Genomic DNA, 21,045 nt, shown 5'->3' with positions numbered 1-21,045 from the left:
GTTAGTGGGTCATGCTATGCAGAGTCGAGGTGAAGTCTGAACAGGTGAGTCTTGAGCCTTTTCCAGAAGATGGCAGTGACTCTGCTGTCCTGACATTAGTCGGGGGTTCGTTCCACCACTGAGGACCAGAACAGAGAAGAGTCCACTCACACAACACAAACAACACAATGACACAATCAGACCCCAACGATGGAAAGAAAACACAAACACACTTTGATTTTAAATCTACTGGTGGAGAGTAAAACAGGTGAAACGCTGTGATGTTTAATTTCAATGTGATGTCATTGGTGTCATTTGTCGTCCAGAGTAAACGCCGGTTTGAGCGGGACTGTAAGGAAGCAGAGCGAGCTCAGCAAGTCTCTGACAGAATTGACCTCGACAACAAGACGGACGGAGAAAAGGTGAACGAACACAATTCTGAGCATAAACATGACCATGTTGAAACCTGAGAGTACAACATCACAACTAAACAAACATTTAAACTGAGTTTAATCAACAACAACAATAAATCACACCAGGTTAAGTACCAAAATGATTGACTGTTCATCACAATAATTATCAATCATCACCAATCAATGCCGATGTTTAGTGTCGCTTCCACTCAGAAATAACTAACTCATTCCCAATAAAATATCTATTTTATACTCACGTGAAAACATCTCCTTCAAACTTCACTTTACAAAATTACATTTGAACACATATTGATTATGTTACCAATATCATCCATAGGTGTTTGTTACTGAATAGAGATTGAATGTAATGTAACTCAATCCCACCTCCATGAAGGTGGTTAGCTGTTAGCTCCATTATTTAGCCAATCAGGAACCGGCATCTCCTGACGACGTCAACATGTATTTGCTGTTCACAATATGGATCTGCGACTAGAAAGTGTTAAAGGCGGGATTCAGATGAATCCGTGGCTGATCTGACGATGTGTCCCCACGGAAGCCTAGGGGTGGAGAAAAAAATGTATTCTTAGATGCATCGCAATGTGGATGTGGACCATTCTGAACCGATTCACAAATGTCTAAATGTTAATTGATAAAGCATTGTTTATGGAATGCAAAAGGCGGAACTCAGAAATGCAGCGCCCAGACAGTCTGTGGTGTTAACACAGACACGGCTGAGAGAGAACATTTACACCGATAATGTTTCATCATTCATGGCCGAAATAAGCACTATTAGTGCTTTGTACATGTTGTGGAAGTCACACAGGGAAGTAAACGGCGCCCTGTCTGAGTTTAGATCTTTACCCGGAGGGGGATCGGTGAATCTCATAGAGCTGCATTCACAGCACCGGTCGCTATCAAAAAAACACGTGATTTAATTACAATTTACGGATTAAAGAGTATGCCGAAGTAACGGCGATTAGTAAAAAGTCTGAAGTCATGGTTTGTTAAGTCTGTCCGTTTAAAAATGCTTGTTTTGGCGTTCGGCTCGCTCAGAGCTAAGCTAGGCTAACACGGTAGCGGCTACGTAAACACTGAACAACACAACTAACCCTAACCCTAACCCAACCTTGTTGTTTGTTCTGGGATATGCTCATCGCCTGTAACAGGTGGACTTTGAGTTAATAGAAAGTCATATCTACTTGTGACAAAGAAAAGCCTTTCTTTAATAAAATATTAGAGAAGGTAATAAACCTGTTGATTTTCTGATCTGAGCAAACTCAGATTAAATATATATTTTTTAAGGCTGGGACTCGATTAAAAAAATGTATCTAATTAAGTAGAGGCTTTGTAATTAATTAATTGAAATTAATCGCATATAAATATTTGACCTTAGAACAGTGAGAAGTAATTTTTTTCACATTGATTTTTAGTATACCATTGAATAATGACTGAATACATAAGCTTAAGCAACAAAATATTGTTTATTTTTGTTCAACCAAGTCCAACAGACCAGTGCAATGTTTGCCATTAAGTGTAGCAATAGCATCTGGTGGAGTGTAGGTTGGGTGTGGGTCCTTGTACTCGGAGTCGGGCTAACGTGTTTAGCATTGAGGTGATACTTGAGGCTCGATGTGCTGCGGTGATATGTAAATTCCTTGTTGCATAGCTTTCACACAACCATGCTCTTATCGATGCTTCCATCCGTTCGTTTTTTATAACAAAATGTCCCATCCACGTGGTTTGTTGTTGTCTGAAGTCATGAACGCTAGTTGGTGCTCCAGTATAATCGGTCCACCTGAAACTCATCCAGTGAGAAACGTTCCGCGGTGCAAAAATAAGTGCGATTTAAAATGCGTTAATTTTTGTGTAATTAATTCATCTTAATTAACGCGTTAAAGTCCCGGCCCTAATATTTTTTAAATCATGCATGGAAATGAAAATTGTTGCATCGAGATGCATCAATAATCAGTTTAGAATCGAATTGTTGACCTCTGAATCGAAGCAAATCGTGAGGTGCCAAGAGATTCCCACCCCTACGGAAGTCTAGAGGGACTTTCTAATCTGATGTTGAAAAGGTGTAATAATGTTTTGTTGAAACATCAGTGATGATATCTAACTAGCCTGCCTGTCTGTCTGTCTGTCTGTCTGTCTCTCAGCGCTGCTCACTGAAGGTACGTTTTTAATTGTTAACTCAAACTATGTATTTAATTTCAATTTTATTTTAGATTTTGTACCTTAGTATATTATTGTATTGATATATTTAATGTTAAACTGTCTTCTGGTCTTAGGCCCGTCAGACAGCTCAACAGAAAAAACAAGCAGCTGAAGAGTCCAGGAAAGACTATGTGACCAGTCTAAACCAGTTTAACCAGGACCAGCACCAGCATTACCACACCCTGGTACCAGTTATATACCAGGTAAATCAACAGTACCACACTGGTACCAGTTATATACCAGACACGTCAACAGTACCACACTGGTACCAGTTATATACCAGACACGTCAACAGTACCACACCCTGGTACCAGTTATATACCAGATACATCAACAGTACCACACTGGTACCAGTTATATACCAGACACGTCAACAGTACCACACTGGTACCAGTTATATACCAGACAAGTCAACAGTACCACACTGGTACCAGTTATATACCAGGTAAATCAACAGTACAACACTGGTACCAGTTATATACCAGACACGTCAACAGTACCACACTGGTACCAGTTATATACCAGATACATCAACAGTACCACACTGGTACCAGTTACCAGATACATCAACAGTACCACCCTGGTACCAGTTATATACCAGGTAAATCAACAGTACAACACTAGTACCAGTTATATACCAGATATATCAACAGTACCACCCTGGTACCAGTTATATACCAGGTAAATCACCAGTAGCTCACTGGGACTCGTTGGCATATGAATGTGTGCTGGTCCTGTGTGCAGCGTATCCAGGACATGGAGGAGCGGCGGATCGAGAGAATCTGTGAAGCCATGCGTTCTTCAGCAGAGGCTGAGAGGAAATGTCTTCCTGTTGTGAGTCGCTGTCTGGACATCATGATGGATGCTGCTGAGGGGATCCAGCCCAGGATGGTGAGTGTTCTCGGACTGAGCTTTGGGAACTTGTGATCCGTGTTTGCTGAACTCCCTGGGTCTTTTGTTTCCCCCTTTAACGTAGTTGTTTGTGTAAAGTGCTGAACTGAAGAGTTCTTCATGCAACCTTGAGAGTCTTGTGTCCCGCATGAGGAGCAGTAGACCAGGTCTTCACCCTCAGCCAGATTCTTGAGGTCTCAAGAAGGTGTTGGGTGTTCTGTGATTTCAGATGATCTTTCGCTCCATCTCTCTCTATAGTTATTTTTACTTTTCTCCTTTGATTCTGTTCGAGATGGGCGGGGCATGCATGCCCGGGGATGTGGGCGGGGCATGCGGGTGACCGGATGTGGGCGGGGCATGCATGCCCACGGATGTGGGCGGGGCGTGCGGGGTGACCGGATGTGGGCGGGGCGTGCGGGTGACTTGATGTGGGCGGGGCATGCGGGTGACCGGATGTGGGCGGGGCATGCGGGTGAACGGATGTGGGCGGGGCATGCGGGCGAACGGATGTGGGCGTGGCATGGGGGGGTGACCGGATGTGGGCGGGGCGTGCGGGTGACTGGATGTGGGCGGGGCATGCGGTTGACCGGATGTGGGCGGGGCATGCGGGTGACCGGATGCAGTATGTCTGCATGTGTCATCACGCAATCTCAAGGCTGTCAAAGTCAATTTTGTAACCATGGTAACATACTGTATAAACATGGTGAGCGCCTGGCAACTGCAGCTTCCACGGTAACAAGGTTATAACCAAACCACTTCCATGACAACGAGCAATGCCATCTGCTGAGGAAGAATTCTGTGTGTGTGTATGTAGGACACCCGGCAGGTGGTGGAGGTGTACAAATCAGGCTTCGACCCCCCAGGTGACGTGGAGTTTGAGGACTACGGCTCCTCCATGAGGAGGAGCATCTCTGAATCCAGTTACCTCGACAACCGAATGGAGGGGCGGAGACACAGCAGGAAGCTGTGGCCCTTTATACGAAAAAACAAGGTAAATTGTACAAACGTGTGTGTGAAAGGTATATACACCTGGACGAGTCGCCTCGAACTCACCAAACATCTCTCCCTCTCTCTCTCTCTCTCCCTCTCTCTCTCTCTCTCTCTCTCTCTCTCTCTCTCTCTCTCCAGCTGTTGACCCTCCTCTCCTCCCCTCGGCAGCCTCCCCCTCCACCCCCGACCTCACCTTCACCTGGGAGCGTGGTCAACAGTCACCCATCCCCGCCCCCTTCCGCCAGAGAACCAATCGCTCAGCGGCTAAATGACCTCATGACCTCTGGCTCCAGAACCAGGAAGCAATGTCTGCGCAGCCTCAAAAGAGGGGTACACACACACCCACACACACACGTTTATGTACAAATAAATACATAAATATATATAAAAGCTATTTTTAATGTTGTCCTCTTTCCTTCATACTCCTCTCTGATTTGACAGCTTTCACTCAAACTGGTCAGTATCAAATCTGTCTGTCTACTCCGCTGTATGATATAATATGATATATTGTAATATAATGTGATATGATGAACTGTTGCAGGGCTCCGGTCCTGCAGACTGTAGTCATCTTCCACCTGAACAGAGGAGGAAGAAACTTCAAACCAGAATCAACAACATCAACCAGGAGATCCAGAGAGAGAGAGAGCAGAGGTACACACATACTCACACACATATACACACACACACACACACATACACAAACACATACACATACACACATACACACACACACACACACATACACAAACACATACACATACACACATACACACACACACACACACATACACACACATATACACACACACACACACATTCACACACACACACACACACACACACATACAGTGGCAAGAAAAGTATGTGAACCTTTTTGAATGTCATGGTTTTCTGAATAAATTTGTCATAAAATGTGATCCGATCTTCATCTAAGTCAAGAGTATTGACAAATATAATGTGTCTGAAATAATAACATGACTTTCGTGACTTCTTTGTATTGAGAACAACCAAAAAAAAACCTCATAGTGCTTGTGGAAAAAATATGTTAACCTTGAGTTAATGACCTCCACCACTGTTGTTGGTTTTTGTTTCAATAAATTGTTTGAGATGAGGAACTCACCATGACATGTATACCTATCCATAACCATTATGTAAATGTGTCTAAAAATACACCATATACCTTAACATGAATACAAGCTACAGTATATTAAGCAAACTGCTTAATAATATATATAGGCAAATAAGCAACTGTTTGTATAATATTATGTTGAGAAATTGTGATGAAATGCCAAAATAGAAAAAATTTTATTTTCATGGCTTAACGTTGTATACATACATCATACACTGTATTTCAGTATATAACTGCTCTTTACAGAGTATGTAACAGCTGTTTGTTCAGTATATAACAGCTGTTTACACAGTATATAACAGCTGTTTACAGAGTATATAACAGCTGTTTACAGAGTATATAACTGCTATTTACACGGTATATAACAGCTGTTTACAGAGTATGTAACAGCTGTTTACAGAGTATATAACTGCTATTTACACGGTATATAACAGCTGTTTACAGAGTATGTAACAGCTGTTTGTTTTCAGTATATAACAGCTGTTTGTTTTCAGTATATAACAGCTGTTTACAGAGTATGTAGCTGTTTGCACAGTATATAACAGCTGTTTACAGAGTATATCACTGCTCTTTACAGAGTATATAACTGCTGTTTACAGAGTATATAACAGCTGTTTGCACAGTATATTACAGCTGTTTACAGAGTATATAACTGCTGTTTGCACAGTATATAACAGCTGTTTGTTTTCAGTATATAACTGCTCTTTACAGAGTATATAACTGCTGTTTCCACAGTATATACCAGCTCTTTACAAAGTATATAACTGCTCTTTACAGAGTATATAACAGCTGTTTGCACAGTATATTACAGCTGTTTACAGAGTATATAACAGCTGTTTACACAGTATATAACAGCTGCTTGTTTTCAGTATATAACAGCTGTTTGTTTTCAGTATATAACAGCTGTTTCCACAGTATACCAGCTCTTTACAGAGTATATAACTGCTCTTTACAGAGTATATAACAGCTGTTTGCACAGTATATAACAGCTGTTTGCACAGTATATAACAGCTGTTTGCACAGTATATTACAGCTGTTTACAGAGTATATAACAGCTGTTTGCACAGTATATAACAGCTGTTTACAGAGTATATAACAGCCGTTTGCACAGTATATTACAGCTGTTTACAGAGTATATAACAGCTGTTTGTTCAGTATATAACAGCTTTTTGTTCAGTATATAACAGCTGTTTGTTCAGTATATAACAGCTTTTTGTTCAGTATATAACAGCTTTTTGTTCAGTATATAACAGCTGTTTACAGAGTATATAACTGCTGTTTACAGAGTATATAACAGCTGTTTGCACAGTATATAACAGCTGTTTGCAGAGTAACGGCTGTTTGTTAAGTATATATCATATGTTTGCAGAGTATATAACAGCTGTTTGTGAGTTTACATTTCATTCTGCAAAATGTCTAATGTATTTGTTAATATAATCAATAAAAGTAGCAACGGTATGTATTGGTGTCGTTTCAGGGACGCTCTGTTGAAGATGAGGGAGGTCTATGAACGAAGTCCTCAGATGGGCGACCCTAGCAGTTTGGACCCTCGACTGGAGGAAGTGAAACAAAGTCTGCAGAGACTGGAGGACGAGCTGAGGAAGAACCAGGTCTGTACGATAAATTCTATCTATCTTCCGATCGATCAATCGATGGCATCAACCTATAAACCGACCTATAAACCGTGGGTCCAACAAAAGTATCTACGTATGATAATAATAATATATTTTATTTGTAACACTCTTTTCAGTGTAAAAACAATCCTAAAGTGTGGGGTCAAATGTAAAGGGTACCCCAAACGCACCTACTGCCCAACCCCGCCACATTGACAGTCAGTCAATCATGCTGAACCCCTGAGGACAAGAGAGGGGAGGAGCCTGCCTGGCATGTAACAATGTTCATGAATATTCATCTATATGTGAATGGCGTTAATATGTGGAGGCATATTTACGCTTGCTCTCTGTAGGCGTGATCATTAATGTATAATGACGAATGTTTACGTCTGCTCGCTGTAGGCGTGGTCGTTAACGTATAATGATGAATGTTTACGCCTGCTCTCTGTAGGCGTGGTCGTTAACGTATAATGATGAATGTTTACGCCTGCTCTCTGTAGGCGTGGTCGTTAACGTATAATGATGAATGTTTACGCCTGCTCTCTGTAGGCCTGGTCGTTAACGTATAATGATGAATGTTTACGCCTGCTCTCTGTAGGCCTGGTCGTTAACGTATAATGACGAATGTTACGCCTGCTCGCTGTAGGCCTGGTCGTTAACGTATAATGATGAATGTTTACGCCTGCTCTCTGTAGGCGTGGTCGTTAACGTATAATGATGAATGTTTACGCCTGCTCGCTGTAGGCGTGGTCGTTAACGTATAATGATGAATGTTTACGTCTGCTCTCTGTAGGCGTGGTCGTTAACGTGTGTTGATGAATGTTTACGTCTGCTCACTGTAGGCGTGGTCGTTAACGTATAATGATGAATGTTTACGCCTGCTCTCTGTAGGCGTGGTCGCTAACGTGTGTTGATGAATGTTTACGTCTGCTCTCTGTAGGCGTGATCGTTAACGTGTGTTGATGAATGTTTACGTCTGCTCTCTGTAGGCGTGGTCGTTAACGTGTGTTGATGAATGTTTACGTCTGCTCTCTGTAGGGGTGGTCGTTAACGTATAATGATGAATGTTTACGTCTGTTCTCTGTAGGCGTGGTCGTTAACGTATAATGATGAATGTTGACGTCTGCTCTCTGTAGGCGTGGTCGTTAACGTATAATGATGAATGTTTACGTCTGCTCTCCGTAGGCGTGATCGTTAACGTATAATGATGAATGTTTACGTCTGCTCTCTGTAGGCGTGGTCGTTAACGTATAATGATGAATGTTTACGTCTGCTCTCTGTAGGCGTGGTCGTTAACGTGTTTTGATGAATGTTTACGTCTGCTCTCTGTAGGCGTGGTCGTTAACGTGTGTTGATGAATGTTTACGTCTGCTCTCTGTAGGCGTGGTCGTTAACGTATAATGATGAATGTTTACGTCTGCTCTCTGTAGGCGTGGTCGTTAACGTATAATGATGAATGTTTACGTCTGCTCTCTGTAGGCGTGGTCGTTAACGTATAATGTTGAATGTTTACGCCTGCTCTCTGTAGGCGTGGTCGTTAACGTATAATGATGAATGTTTACGCCTGCTCTCTGTAGGCGTGGTCGTTAACGTATAATGATGAATGTTTACGCCTGCTCGCTGTAGGCGTGGTTGTTAACGTATAATAATGAATGTTTACGTCTGCTCTCCGTAGGCGTGATTGTTAACGTATAATGATGAATGTTTACGTCTGCTCTCTGTAGGCGTGGTCGTTAACGTATAATGATGAATGTTTACGCCTGCTCTCTGTAGGCGTGGTCGTTAACGTGTGTTGATGAATGTTTACGTCTGCTCTCTGTAGGCGTGGTCGTTAACGTGTGTTGATGAATGTTTACGTCTGCTCTATGTGGGCGTGGTCGTTAACGTATAATGATGAATGTTTACGTCTGCTCTCTGTAGGCGTGGTCGTTAACGTATAATGATGAATGTTTACGTCTGCTCTCTGTAGGCGTGATTGTTAACGTATAATGATGAATGTTTACGTCTGCTCTCCGTAGGCGTGATTGTTAACGTATAATGATGAATGTTTACGTCTGCTCTCTGTAGGCGTGGTCGTTAACGTATAATGATGAATGTTTACGCCTGCTCTCTGTAGGCGTGAACGTTAACGTGTGTTGATGAATGTTTACGTCTGCTCTATGTGGGCGTGGTCGTTAACGTATAATGATGAATGTTTACGTCTGCTCTATGTGGGCGTGGTCGTTAACTTATAATGATGAATGTTTACGTCTGCTCTCTGTAGGCGTGGTCGTTAACGTATAATGATGAATGTTTACGTCTGCTCTCTGTAGGCGTGGTCGTTAACGTATAATGATGAATGTTTACGTCTGCTCTCTGTAGGCGTGGTTCTCTGAAGCAGACTGCAGACTGTCTGACCACAGCAGTAGAAGACAAAGTGGAGGTTGTGGGTTAAATTCCCAGGCGACGACGCCAGGCAGCAGCAGCTTGAAACAGCTTGACAACCGGAGTCCAGTTAGCAGAGAGAGGTATCGATTATAGATTATTACTGATTATTGATGAGTAGTGGTTTTTGGTTATTATTGATTATTACTGATTGATTATTACTTTTTATTTATTGTCACTGATTATTATTGATTATTACTTTTTATTTGTTCTTACTGATTATTATTGATTATTTCTGATTAGGGATGCAAACAATGAATCGATTATCGATTCATTGTTGATAAGAAATTACTCAATTAAAATAAATTAATTGCAATTAATTGCGTTTTGAACCCGTAATTCCCCGGCAGTCGACGTGAGGGCGCGCTTGACGCCAGACGCACTAACGCACATGCGGGAACACAAGCAAAGCAGGGCTCTGACGACAACAACAAGACAAACGAGAAGCGGGAATCTGACAGGATGAAGAGGGCAAAACGGAGTGCAGTATGGAGCCACTTTAAGTCGGTTAATGATGACAAATACGCCAAATGCACAATATGTGGAAGTATTTTAAAATACAACAACTCCACAACTTTGTTGAATTACCACCTAAATATGTCACATTCAGCCGTGCTACAAGCAGCGCGAGGTTCTCAGCCTACAATCACCACAGCGTTGGGACGAAGGGTGTGACTCCACGAAAGCAGTTAACTAGAGCTACGACAGTCCAATCCTGGTCTTCTAATGTTATTGTGATGTTGTCACATTTCCCAGTTTAAGGGGGATTATAAATGCTGCTAATAGTCCACATGTGACACCTTATTTACTTTTCAGAATTCATTTTATTATGCTGCTAAGAGACACTAATTTATTTTCATGTTAAAGTAGCCTACATAGTATTGTATTCTTCTATTCAGGAATGTATTTTTTTATGCTGCTGCTATTCATTTTTCCAATGTCGCAGATGAGAGAATGCCCAATTTATTTTCATGTTAAGTAGCCTGTGTAATATTTGGATATTTTCTATTCAGAATATGATATGCTACCAAAATGTTATTCCCTGCCCTCAAGTGAGCCCAGAATAAATCTTTGATTAAGGAATATGATTTGCATTTTTTCTTTATATCATAAGGAAGATAGCATTTTATGTTACATATGCAGTAGATGGAACCTATTCAGAGGGAAATTAAGCTGCTCAGAAGAATTGCCACTTATCAATTAATCGATCATCGATCGATGAGATGAAACAACTATCAATTAATGAATTACTCGATAATTTGCATCCTTATTTCCGATTATTGATTACTCTTTAACTTTACTTTACTTCTTACTGATTATTGATTATTAATAATAACGGTCTGAAATGCATTAGTGTCTCTCTCTCTCTTTGTCTCTACCTGTCTCTGCCTCTCTGTCTCCTCCTGTCTCCACATGTCTCTCTCTCTTCCTGTCTCTTCCTGACCTGTCTCTGCATCTGTCTCTTCCTGTCTCTACCTGTATGGCTCTACCTGTCTCTCTCTGTTCACCTGTCTCTCTGTCTCTACGTGTCTCTACCTGTCTCTCTTTAACTCTACCTGTCTCTCTCTGTCTCTACCTGTCTCTCTCTGTGTACAGTCCTGACGGCAGCTACACTGAAGACCACAGTGCAGAGCTTCAGTTTAAGTCTCGTAGTTCAGAGTTTGATGACGACTTTGATGAGGAAGAACCATTACCGAGTATCGGCACCTGCAAGTCCCTCTACCTGTTCCAAGGTAAAGTTTTCATTTGTAGTACTAGTACATCAGGACAGCAGGTGAAAAACAGGTACACGTCGATGTCACCATTAATTCTAGTCTAGTCCAAATTAAGTCTTTGGATGTAAATGTAAAATTCTTGGGACCACCACACTTCCCTCGCATGGAGTTCTTGCCAGGCGGCCCATTCATTGATGTCAGCAGACGTAGTCTGTAATGTAAGGGAGGAAAGCAGGAAGTTATTATAGAACCTCCGCCGTCCAGCCGCCGTACATCAGAGAAACGAGGACAATAACACAGGGACTCTTGAACTGAAACTGGTCCCATGTCTGAGGACATGTTGTTCTCCAATCATCAGTCGTCTTAAATTCTGCTGTCAACCTGTTTCTTGTAGAAAAATTGTCTGAAGTTTTAAAATAAAAATGCTTCATCGTTAAGTGGTGGTGGATTGTGGGTAGACTGAACTCTTTACTGCAGATTACAGGAAGTCCTCAGTTGACCCGATGAGTGTCAGAATCCTTTGGCGACTTGTCCTCATAGACCTTTGTAATAAAAAGAATCTGACGCTGCAGTCGTGACTCATTGTGACATATCTCTTTAACACATGGAGGTTTCATCTCTCTCAACTTTTTTCTCGAGAATGACATCACCACTCAAGGGTTCAATCTCTCAGGTAGCCTGGTTGGGCCAGGGGCATGATGGGAGAAACATTACTCACCTGTTCAGTGGCAGTGTACCAGAAGATAAAACCTTGTTCTTTGCCAGGTGAGATGTTCTCATTGGACCAGACAGCAGTCCAAGTCCAGGTTCCAGACTGCTGCAGGTCCAGGACTTAACGCCAGATGATAAAAGGGTTCATTAACTTGATCTGGTCTGATCCAGAGGTTTTGATCTATGCAGGTCAGAATGAAGGCACTCTGTCGATGGTGGAGGGGGAAATACTTTCTGTGGTGGAAGAAGACAAAGGTGACGGTTGGACCAGAGTACGGAGGAACCTGGAGGAGGAGGGATACGTCCCCACGTCTTACATCAAAGTCTTCCTGGACAGCAGTGCCAAAGGTGCCAGGACCTACATTTGACCTTCACATGACCTTTATACAACCTTCATCTGACCTCATCTGGACTTTTAATTTATGAGAACTTTAATAACATGTGACCTCCATGACAGCTACGGCATCAGCAACTATAACCATGACGATGAGTGTACTTTATTTTTTAACTAACCTCTGCTGATGGATGGTAGTCAGGACTAGACTAGGATGGTCCTTTAAAGGGGGTCAGGAGTAGACTGAGAGGGTCCTTTTATAGAGGTCAGGGCTAGACTGGGGTGGTCCTTTAAAGGGAGTCAGGACTAGACTGGGATGGTCCTTTTTAAAGAGGTCAGAACTAGACTGGGGTGGTCCTTTAAAGGGAGTCAGGACTAGACTGAGAGGGCCCTTTTAAGGGGGTCAGGACTAGACTGGGTGGTCATTTAAAGGGAGTCAGGACTAGACTGGGATGGTCCTTTAAAGGGAGTCAGGACTAGACTGAGAGGGCCCTTTTAAGGGGGTCAGGACTAGACTGGGGTGGTCCTTTAAAGGGAGTCAGGACTAGACTGGGATGGTCCTTTTTAAAGAGGTCAGAACTAGACTGGGATGGTCCTTTAAAGGGAGTCCGGACTAGACTGAGAGGGCCCTTTTAAGGGGGTCAGGACTAGACTGGGTGGTAAAGGGAGTCAGGACTAGACTGAGAGGGCCCTTTATAGAGGTCAGGGCTAGACTGGGGTGGTCCTTTTTAAAGAGGTCAGAACTAGACTGGGATGGTCCTTTAAAGGGAGTCAGGACTAGACTGGGGTGGTCCTTTAAAGGGGTCAGGGCTAGACTGAGATGGTCCTTTAAAGGGAGTCAGGACTAGACTGGGATGGTCCTTTTTAAAGAGGTCAGAACTAGACTGGGGTGGTCCTTTAAAGGGGTCAGAAATAGACTGGGATGGTCCTTTTTAAAGAGGTCAGAACTAGACTGGGGTGGTCCTTTAAAGGGAGTCAGAAATAGACTGGGGTGGTCCTTTAAAGGGGTCAGGGCTAGACTGAGATGGTCCTTTATAGAGGTCAGGGCTAGACTGGGGTGGTCATTTAAAGGGAGTCAGGACTAGACTGGGATGGTCCTTTTTAAAGAGGTCAGAACTAGACTGGGGTGGTCCTTTAAAGGGAGTCAGAAATAGACTGGGGTGGTCCTTTAAAGGGGTCAGGGCTAGACTGGGGTGGTCATTTAAAGGGGTCAGGGCTAGACTGGGGTGGTCCTTTAAAGGGGTCAGGGCTAGACTGGGGTGGTCCTTTAAAGGGAGTCAGGACTAGACTGGGGTGGTCCTCTGGGGGGTCAGATATTGTTGTCAGTTAACCGACATAACATGGTTAACAATGTTTAGTTTACTGTGATTTAAAACGTGTTTATTATTGCTGTTGTTGTTAGTAGTATCAGCATTATTATTATTCTATTATTCTTTCTCTCTGCCTGTCTGTCTTTGTCTGTCCCTCTCCCTGTCTTCATTTCTACATGTCTATCTGTCGGTCTGTCTCTCTACCTGTCTCTTTCTCTCTGTGTTGTAGGCTTTGTGCAGAGTAGTCGTCTCGTCTAGCTTGGTAATCAGCGAATGAGGATGTCTCGCCATAGGAAGTGATGTAAAGGACAGACGGCTGTTGATGACGGAGGAGCGCTTCTACTGGTTACTGAGAAGTTAAATAATGAAAAAGTGATCAGATATTAGACAGGTCCCAAACACAGATCAGATATCAGATATTAGACGTGTCCAAAACAGATCACGTTTTAGAACGGTCCCAAACAGATCAAGATCAGATATTAGACAGGTCCCAGGCACATCAGAGATCAGGTATTAGACAGGTCCCAAGCTGATCAGATATTAGACAGTTCACAGAAACATCACAGATAAGCTATTAGACAGGTTACAAAGTGATCAGAAATCAGATATTAGACAGGTCCCAGGCTCATCAGAGATCAGGTATTAGACATTTCCCAAACCGATCAGAGATCAGGTATTAGACAGGTCCCAGGCTCATCAGAGATTAGGTATTAGACGGACCACTAGAGCTCTGGTCTAACCCTGAACCCCATGACTCATCAACTCACGTAGTTTTGTTTCAAAGTGTTTTATTTCACCTCTGTTGGTTCTTCATCATTCTGATGTACGGACGATCCTCCCTATTGGTCAAGAGACTGTTTGTTAGTGATGTCACAGTATACTTCAGTACATTATGACATCACTGTAGGCGTGGTTTAAACTGTAAATATAAAGTGTAGCTGACAGGTGTAGCCCCGCCCCTTGTATACCTGCTCATATTAGCCCCGCCTGCAGATTAACCAGTGTGTAGCCCCGCCCCCTGGTATGGCCCCGCCCACTGTGGCTGGCCCCGCCCCTGTGACTGCCTTCGCCCTCTGCTTCTTGATCAATGATCATGTTGTCGATTGTGTGAAATGTGAAACTTTTTTATTTTCTAGTGAGATATTGATCAGTTATTGATCTTTTGAATCAACATGAGACTGCTGATCATGTTCTTTTCAACTTCCTGTATGTTAAACTTTCAAAATAAATTACACTTAAGTTAAGTGTTGAGTAAACCAACAACCGTTTATCCGTTTCCTTTTGTAACACATTTAATATGAGCGTTAGTTTTTCATTTGTATTTATTGGGAAATTGTGTTATTAGAAATACCCAAACGTTGAATATATAATAATGTTATAATTATTTATTTTGTTAACGCTGGATGTGACTTTCGAGTGTAAAAACAAAGATGGAACAATGAATAAACACTAAACAGACAAAGTCTAATAAGTCAAAGCCCTCGCAAACAGGGTGTCCAAGCAGACCGCATCACCGACATACAGCTTCAGAGCAAACTATCTGGCCAGATAGACTCCTAAAGAGTCTGACCAAGTCTTCCGTCTGGAGAAGGGCTTTTTATACAGTTGTTTGTGATGTGTCATCAGAAAAGCATTGTTCCGTTGTTTGTGTAGACGGCAAACTTTATCCAGGATGTGTTGTTTGAACTCATCAGTGTCCATAGATCCATATTGACTTGCCAGCTGTGCTGGTGTCACAAGATGCATTTTAACTCATGTCACACATGACGTGACATAAGTGCAGAATACTGGTAACCTCATGACACTGGAATATTATAAGTCAGAACTACTCAACCTTCTAGTTCACCTATAATAAACCACGAAAAATTCCCATCACAACTGACAGCAGGGTAAATTAATATAATATTATTCATAATATCTCTTCTGCAACTCTGCTCTGTTTGTATCAGGAAAACACAAAGTTGGATGTTTTCAAAGTTATTGAAGTTATAGAAGTGTAATGGTATTATGAAGTAGTCATATTAGGACTGAAATGTGAGTAATTTTGGTTCATATTCGCTTTCTGTCATTTATCTTTATAATACTTATGTAAGAGCAGATTTGTTAATTAGTGTGTGTGTCATGGTCTGACTTTGATTGGTGGGTTAGTCTATATAGGGTAGGAACCTTTGAGGGTTCATCAGGTGTTTCCAACCGGAATAGGGAAAACAGTTTTTGACCGCTACACTGCGTGCGGATGAATGGATGGATATATGTGTAGGGATGGTGTGATTTAAAGCATAAGATGTCACAATAAATGGACTTGTTTGCATCGGAACATAAAGGCCTGACTCTCATTCATCTACCATGGAAACGTAAGAAGCGCGTCAATTAGGTTTCCCGTTGAAATGCCTCAGTGGCTTAAAGCATTGGCTTAGCTTCTACAATCAAAGTCAAAAACTGTTTTCCCTATTCCGGGTGGAAACACCTGATGAACCCTCAAAGGTTCCTACCCTATATAGACTAACCCACCAATCACAGTCAGACCATGACACACACACTAATTAACAAATCTGCTCTTACAACTTACAATATACAGAGAACATGGGAACTTAACTGTATATTTGACATGATTAATCCACAGCTACCCTGTGATCAATCTGAATTGATCAATGAACATTTTTTAATCATTTGACAATTAATTATAATATGTATATTATAATGTTATAAAACAGATTAAATCAACTTATCAAAGATTGCAAGATTTTTCTATTTTATTGAAAATAACTTTGAACAATAACTGAACAAAACGAATAACTTAAAACTGTGGGCGTCGACCAGTCAGCCGTGTGGAGTCGGGGTGTTCTTTGTGGGAGGCCGTGTGGCCCGGCCTGGAGAACAGGTTTCTATATACGTGTATAATTGGTGTAATATATGTAGAGCCGTTAGGAAAGCTGGATTAGTGAGCATGCAACCTGTCTGTTCTGGATCACTAACAACTGAAGGTTACACACTAAACTCAACAATAGGCCTACATCAAATAGAAAATCACTTTGAAACATTAAGGTCATCACATTCAGTTTCTGTCCTCAGCTATGCCCAGATTGTTACCAGTCCTTGAAGAAGGGTTGGTTCTTGGTTGTTCCTCTGAAGAAAGGTTGCTGTCTTCAGGTTCCTGGGAAGGAAAGTTGCTGTCCTTGAAGTTGTGGATGGAGGAATTTCTAGTGAGATGCATCTCGACTAGGAATTCTTGTCTTTGTTGCAGAAGCAGGCTCCAACAGCCAGCTTGTTGGCTGTTTTGAGGGCGCTGCTTGGAGACCTGTGTTCAGGTCGACATCTCAGTAGAAAGAGGAGAGATCCCAACTTGGTCTGCTTGGTAGGAAGTCAACTTCCACTGCAGTTGACCAATCAGAATGGAATCTGGAGTTCACAGGTACGTGTTACTTCCAGTGACACAGGCCTGCAGGTAGATGGGGGGAGGGGAGGGGAAGACCCCCGGTGCAGGTGGTGGCTGTGTTTCCACACAGAAGACGCTCCAATCTGAATGTTCAGAAACAATTCAATCTGCATCCATGAATTGTTTCGAAGACACAAACCCTGAGGTTCCAACATTGGTTTCCTTCTTTTGACATAAAAGAAAGATTGCGACGGTGCCCGTGATAAAACCAGAGTCAACATCGGAGCTCGGTGGTCGTGGGGGAGGAGCTCGGTGGTTGTGGGGGAGGAGCCTGAGAGTTGTAAACATTCAAAATCTGAGTGCCCTCCATCCGCCGGACATGCCGAATGGGACTTTAAGGTATGTTTTGCTGAACAGCTATTACTTTACTCAGATGAGGACCTAACACTTATTTCTATTTTTTAGCTCTTACTTTATCGGCAATGATACGTTGTGGTTTCTTTCTTTTGACAAATAATAATAATAATAATAATACATTTTATTTGTATAGCGCTTTTCAAGGGATCTCAAAGACACTTTACATATACGGTTAAAAATCAATACATTTAAAACAAGTACTATTAAACACAGGGAGGCTACAAGTGAGTGCATTAAAACAAGCAGGTTATTCTTAAGTAGATAAGTTAAAAAGATGTACTGTGAAGTTATAAAACGGTTAAAAACAAGTAATATAAAGTTATAAAACGGTTGAAGAGCAGGCACAGCAGTACAAATGTACTTATTGTAAGTCGCTTTGTACAAAAGCGTCTGCTAAATGACCTCAATGTAAATGTAATGTCAGTTAATCTTGTGCAACAACAGAAATAGCGAATCTGGAACAAATTAGTACTTCTGAAGTATTATTACTGCTTGTATTACATTTATACACTTCTGTGTCACAAGTACGACTTTAATCAAAGTAGTACTTCAGTATTTTTCTGTGTACTAATACTAAACTATACTCAACTAATACTTTATGTTCACCCTGCTGTTTGTGTTTCAGTCAATCAGTCATCTGCTTTACCGGACCTCAAACCAAAGTACGGCAGCAAGACACCAACTGTCAACATGAGACGGAGAGGGACGGAGGGTGGGGACGGACTGAGAGAACATAGATGGGTGGAGGGACGAGGGACAGACAGTGTTGTGGACTGAACCGGTTTCAGACGCGGTTCAAAGGGACTTCCTGCCAGTTTTCGGAGGTGATGCTACAGACCGGGATGTATCGGGATCACGGCTTCAACACTTCGCTGGAGAGAAGCAGAGTGATGGTTTCCATGGCAACCCTGAACGACGGTCAACTTCCATTGTTACCACAGAAATGAAAGCAGGGACAATGATGGAAACAACAAGTAAATAAACAAACTCACAACCTGTAATCGATTATAAATGAAGTTTATATTGACTAATTGACTAACCACATACACCCCCCCATAGCACTGTTGCTCTTGAAGTACTACTTTACTCAGACAAGGACCTATTCTATTTTTAGCTCTTACTTTATCGGCAATGATAGGTTGTGGTTTCTTTGTTTCCACAAATGTACTTATTGTAAGTCGCTTTGGACAAAAGCGTCTGCTAAATGACCTAAATGTAAATGTAAATGTAAATGCATTCTTTGCACCTATGCACGAGGCACTTTTCTTGCTTTAGGCTGCGGCTAGTTTGCTCATGTGTACTGGAGGATGTTCTGGGAGGGTTTGGAGGGTATTTCTGTGTGTAAATGTTGTGCTGTGTTTGGGGCTTGGTGGGTGAGAGTGTATGTGAGAGTAAGAGAGAGTGCGGAGCATGTAGGGGATGTTTTTTCTGAATGTTTACTTATTTATTAACTATTTATTGCTCTTTTTAATAGCACTGACCAAGAGTGGCAACTTGAATTTTGTTGTGTTGATACTCTGTATTTAATGCAATGACAAATAAAGCTTCTATTCTATTCTTTACATTTTATCTTCTGTCAGATTAGTGAGCAGAATATTTCACCAAAGTTTTGAGAAGGTGTTTTTAATGCTGACCTTAATGAATGATTGCTAATTATTTATTAATCAATGTGTTTTGACCTGATACGATGCAGCTGTTTGTTTTTAAAGGTCGGACATAATAATAATAAAATTCATAAATATGATTCAAAAATAGAAGCAGTCTGTTCAGTAACCATTATCACACACACAAGGAGACTGTCCACACACTACAGGATGTTAGGAGGGTCGACCACAGAGAACCCATGTGATCGTCTTCTACTTCACAGTGACAAGAAACCTGGTGTCTGACTGGACTCTGGTGGTCATTAATTGCAGATGAGCTAAACAATTATTATCTTGTTAAACCCTAACCACACCAAATAAAAGTGTGTGTGTGTGGGGGGGGATACGTCATGGTGGTATGTGTGAGGACGGTGGTGGACCAGACTGGTTCGCTGCCTGGCCATCAAACAAGGCATTTCTTATTGCATTCCCCATTATTTGATTCTGCGATGCGTTCAAAGTAAAAACCTCTGGTTTTTCAAAATTACCTTGAACTTCAAGTGTATTTTACAGCAGCAGTCTGATTTTTAAATGTATAAATATATAATTATCTCTGAACATTCTGATGTGGATGTACTGAAATTATCTTTAAGAACATTAACGTACAATCATTTTGCTAATTTTCTGATTTTTGTTCCTGTGAAATATCAAGTTCCTCAACACCTCATTTCTATTTTCTAACTGAAATCTTGAGTGTGTGTGTGTGTGTGTGTGTGTGTATAAGAGAGAACCCTGCTGAGGACCATCTGACACACACTTTGATGTGCCTGCAGATAGGCATGTTGTTTCCATGACAACCAAATGTAGAAAATAATTAATTTAGAGACATTTTTCTCTATCTGTTCCTCTATTCTTCTGGTCTCATTCAGATGAAACATCTACATTTCTGTCATCTCCTCTCTGATCAGATCTAGTGAGTCGGATTGATTGAGTATTTTTTTCATTGACCAGCTTGTTGTTGGTTTTTATTTGGTCTCCACAATCACTAAAGGCAGCTCTAGCTAGTAGTATATACTGTCTATAAGTCTATAAGTATTTCTGATTCTGCAAAACAGAACTCTGGCTTGTTTGGAAATACAATCACAATGGTCTTAGACACACAGGATGCAGTGACAGTGCCTTTTGAAATTCATGATTCAGCCCTCATCCAGAACGAGTACTCCACCTTGGGCCAACACCTTTTCTGGATATCCGTATCCTAGCAACTAGATGTAGCCTAAGCCTATACTGCGTTGTACTAGTATTCTGTATGTACTCTATACAGCAATTTCAGTTTCAGGGATTTCCTCAGGGATACTTTTCAATAGTATTGTCAAGCATTTAGTACACAGCCTTGCGTAGTGGAGAAAAAGCAAGAGGTAGTCGCTGTAACGTCTTTAGCCTGCTGGCATATTTATTCTCGTTTTTACATACACTCCCGCCTGGAGAGGTAGAACTGGCGCTTCAGAGAGCGTGGTTACGTCACATCCTGTGCGTACCGTAAAGATCAGAAGGTACCGTAACATACAGAGTAAGGGCGCCATCACATCACAACATTTAACAAGTATGTACTCTATAATGCATAATGTTTTTTCTGTATTATGTACTGTTCTCTATACTGTGTACTGCGTTTCTCTGTACTCTATATAGCATAAATCATTAGTATGTAATCTATACTGTGTACTGTGTTTGTCGTGGTATATATGCACCTTTTAAAACAGCCAGCTGGAGGATCTTGTTTCCACTCGGCCAATTTCTGGCATCATATCAGAGAAGAACAAGGAGAGAGAGCAGAGAGTCCAGAGAGAGGAGGGAGGGAGGAGGAAGAGCATACATTTCAGAAATAGAAGGGAGGAGGACAAGAGAGGGGAGGGAGAGAGGAGGAAGACCGGAGAGAGGTATGAAAG

At 41.7% G+C, this 21,045-nt stretch overlaps 1 protein-coding gene across 1 annotated transcript in view; it reads left to right on the top strand.

The window, feature by feature from the left end:
• Positions 1–14,127, top strand: part of LOC311022565 (formin-binding protein 1-like) — a 30,203-nt gene extending 16,076 nt beyond the window's left edge. The window contains exons 6-18 of the mRNA XM_084023891.1: positions 306–401; positions 2,549–2,563; positions 2,681–2,809; positions 3,351–3,497; positions 4,312–4,488; positions 4,626–4,817; positions 4,929–4,943; positions 5,029–5,138; positions 7,094–7,226; positions 9,591–9,736; positions 11,250–11,386; positions 12,269–12,427; positions 13,953–14,127. Of these exons, the coding sequence (XP_083880017.1) occupies positions 306–401; positions 2,549–2,563; positions 2,681–2,809; positions 3,351–3,497; positions 4,312–4,488; positions 4,626–4,817; positions 4,929–4,943; positions 5,029–5,138; positions 7,094–7,226; positions 9,591–9,736; positions 11,250–11,386; positions 12,269–12,427; positions 13,953–13,981 (1,485 nt within the window). The 3' untranslated portion in view covers positions 13,982–14,127. The remainder of the gene's footprint in view (positions 1–305; positions 402–2,548; positions 2,564–2,680; positions 2,810–3,350; positions 3,498–4,311; positions 4,489–4,625; positions 4,818–4,928; positions 4,944–5,028; positions 5,139–7,093; positions 7,227–9,590; positions 9,737–11,249; positions 11,387–12,268; positions 12,428–13,952) is intronic.
• Positions 14,128–21,045: the final 6,918 nt, after the last annotated feature.

This window comes from Eutrigla gurnardus (assembly GCF_963514095.1).
Source record: "Eutrigla gurnardus genome assembly, chromosome: 13".
NCBI lineage: Eukaryota > Metazoa > Chordata > Actinopteri > Perciformes > Triglidae > Eutrigla > Eutrigla gurnardus.
This window is presented reverse-complemented; position numbering and strand designations above follow the sequence as displayed.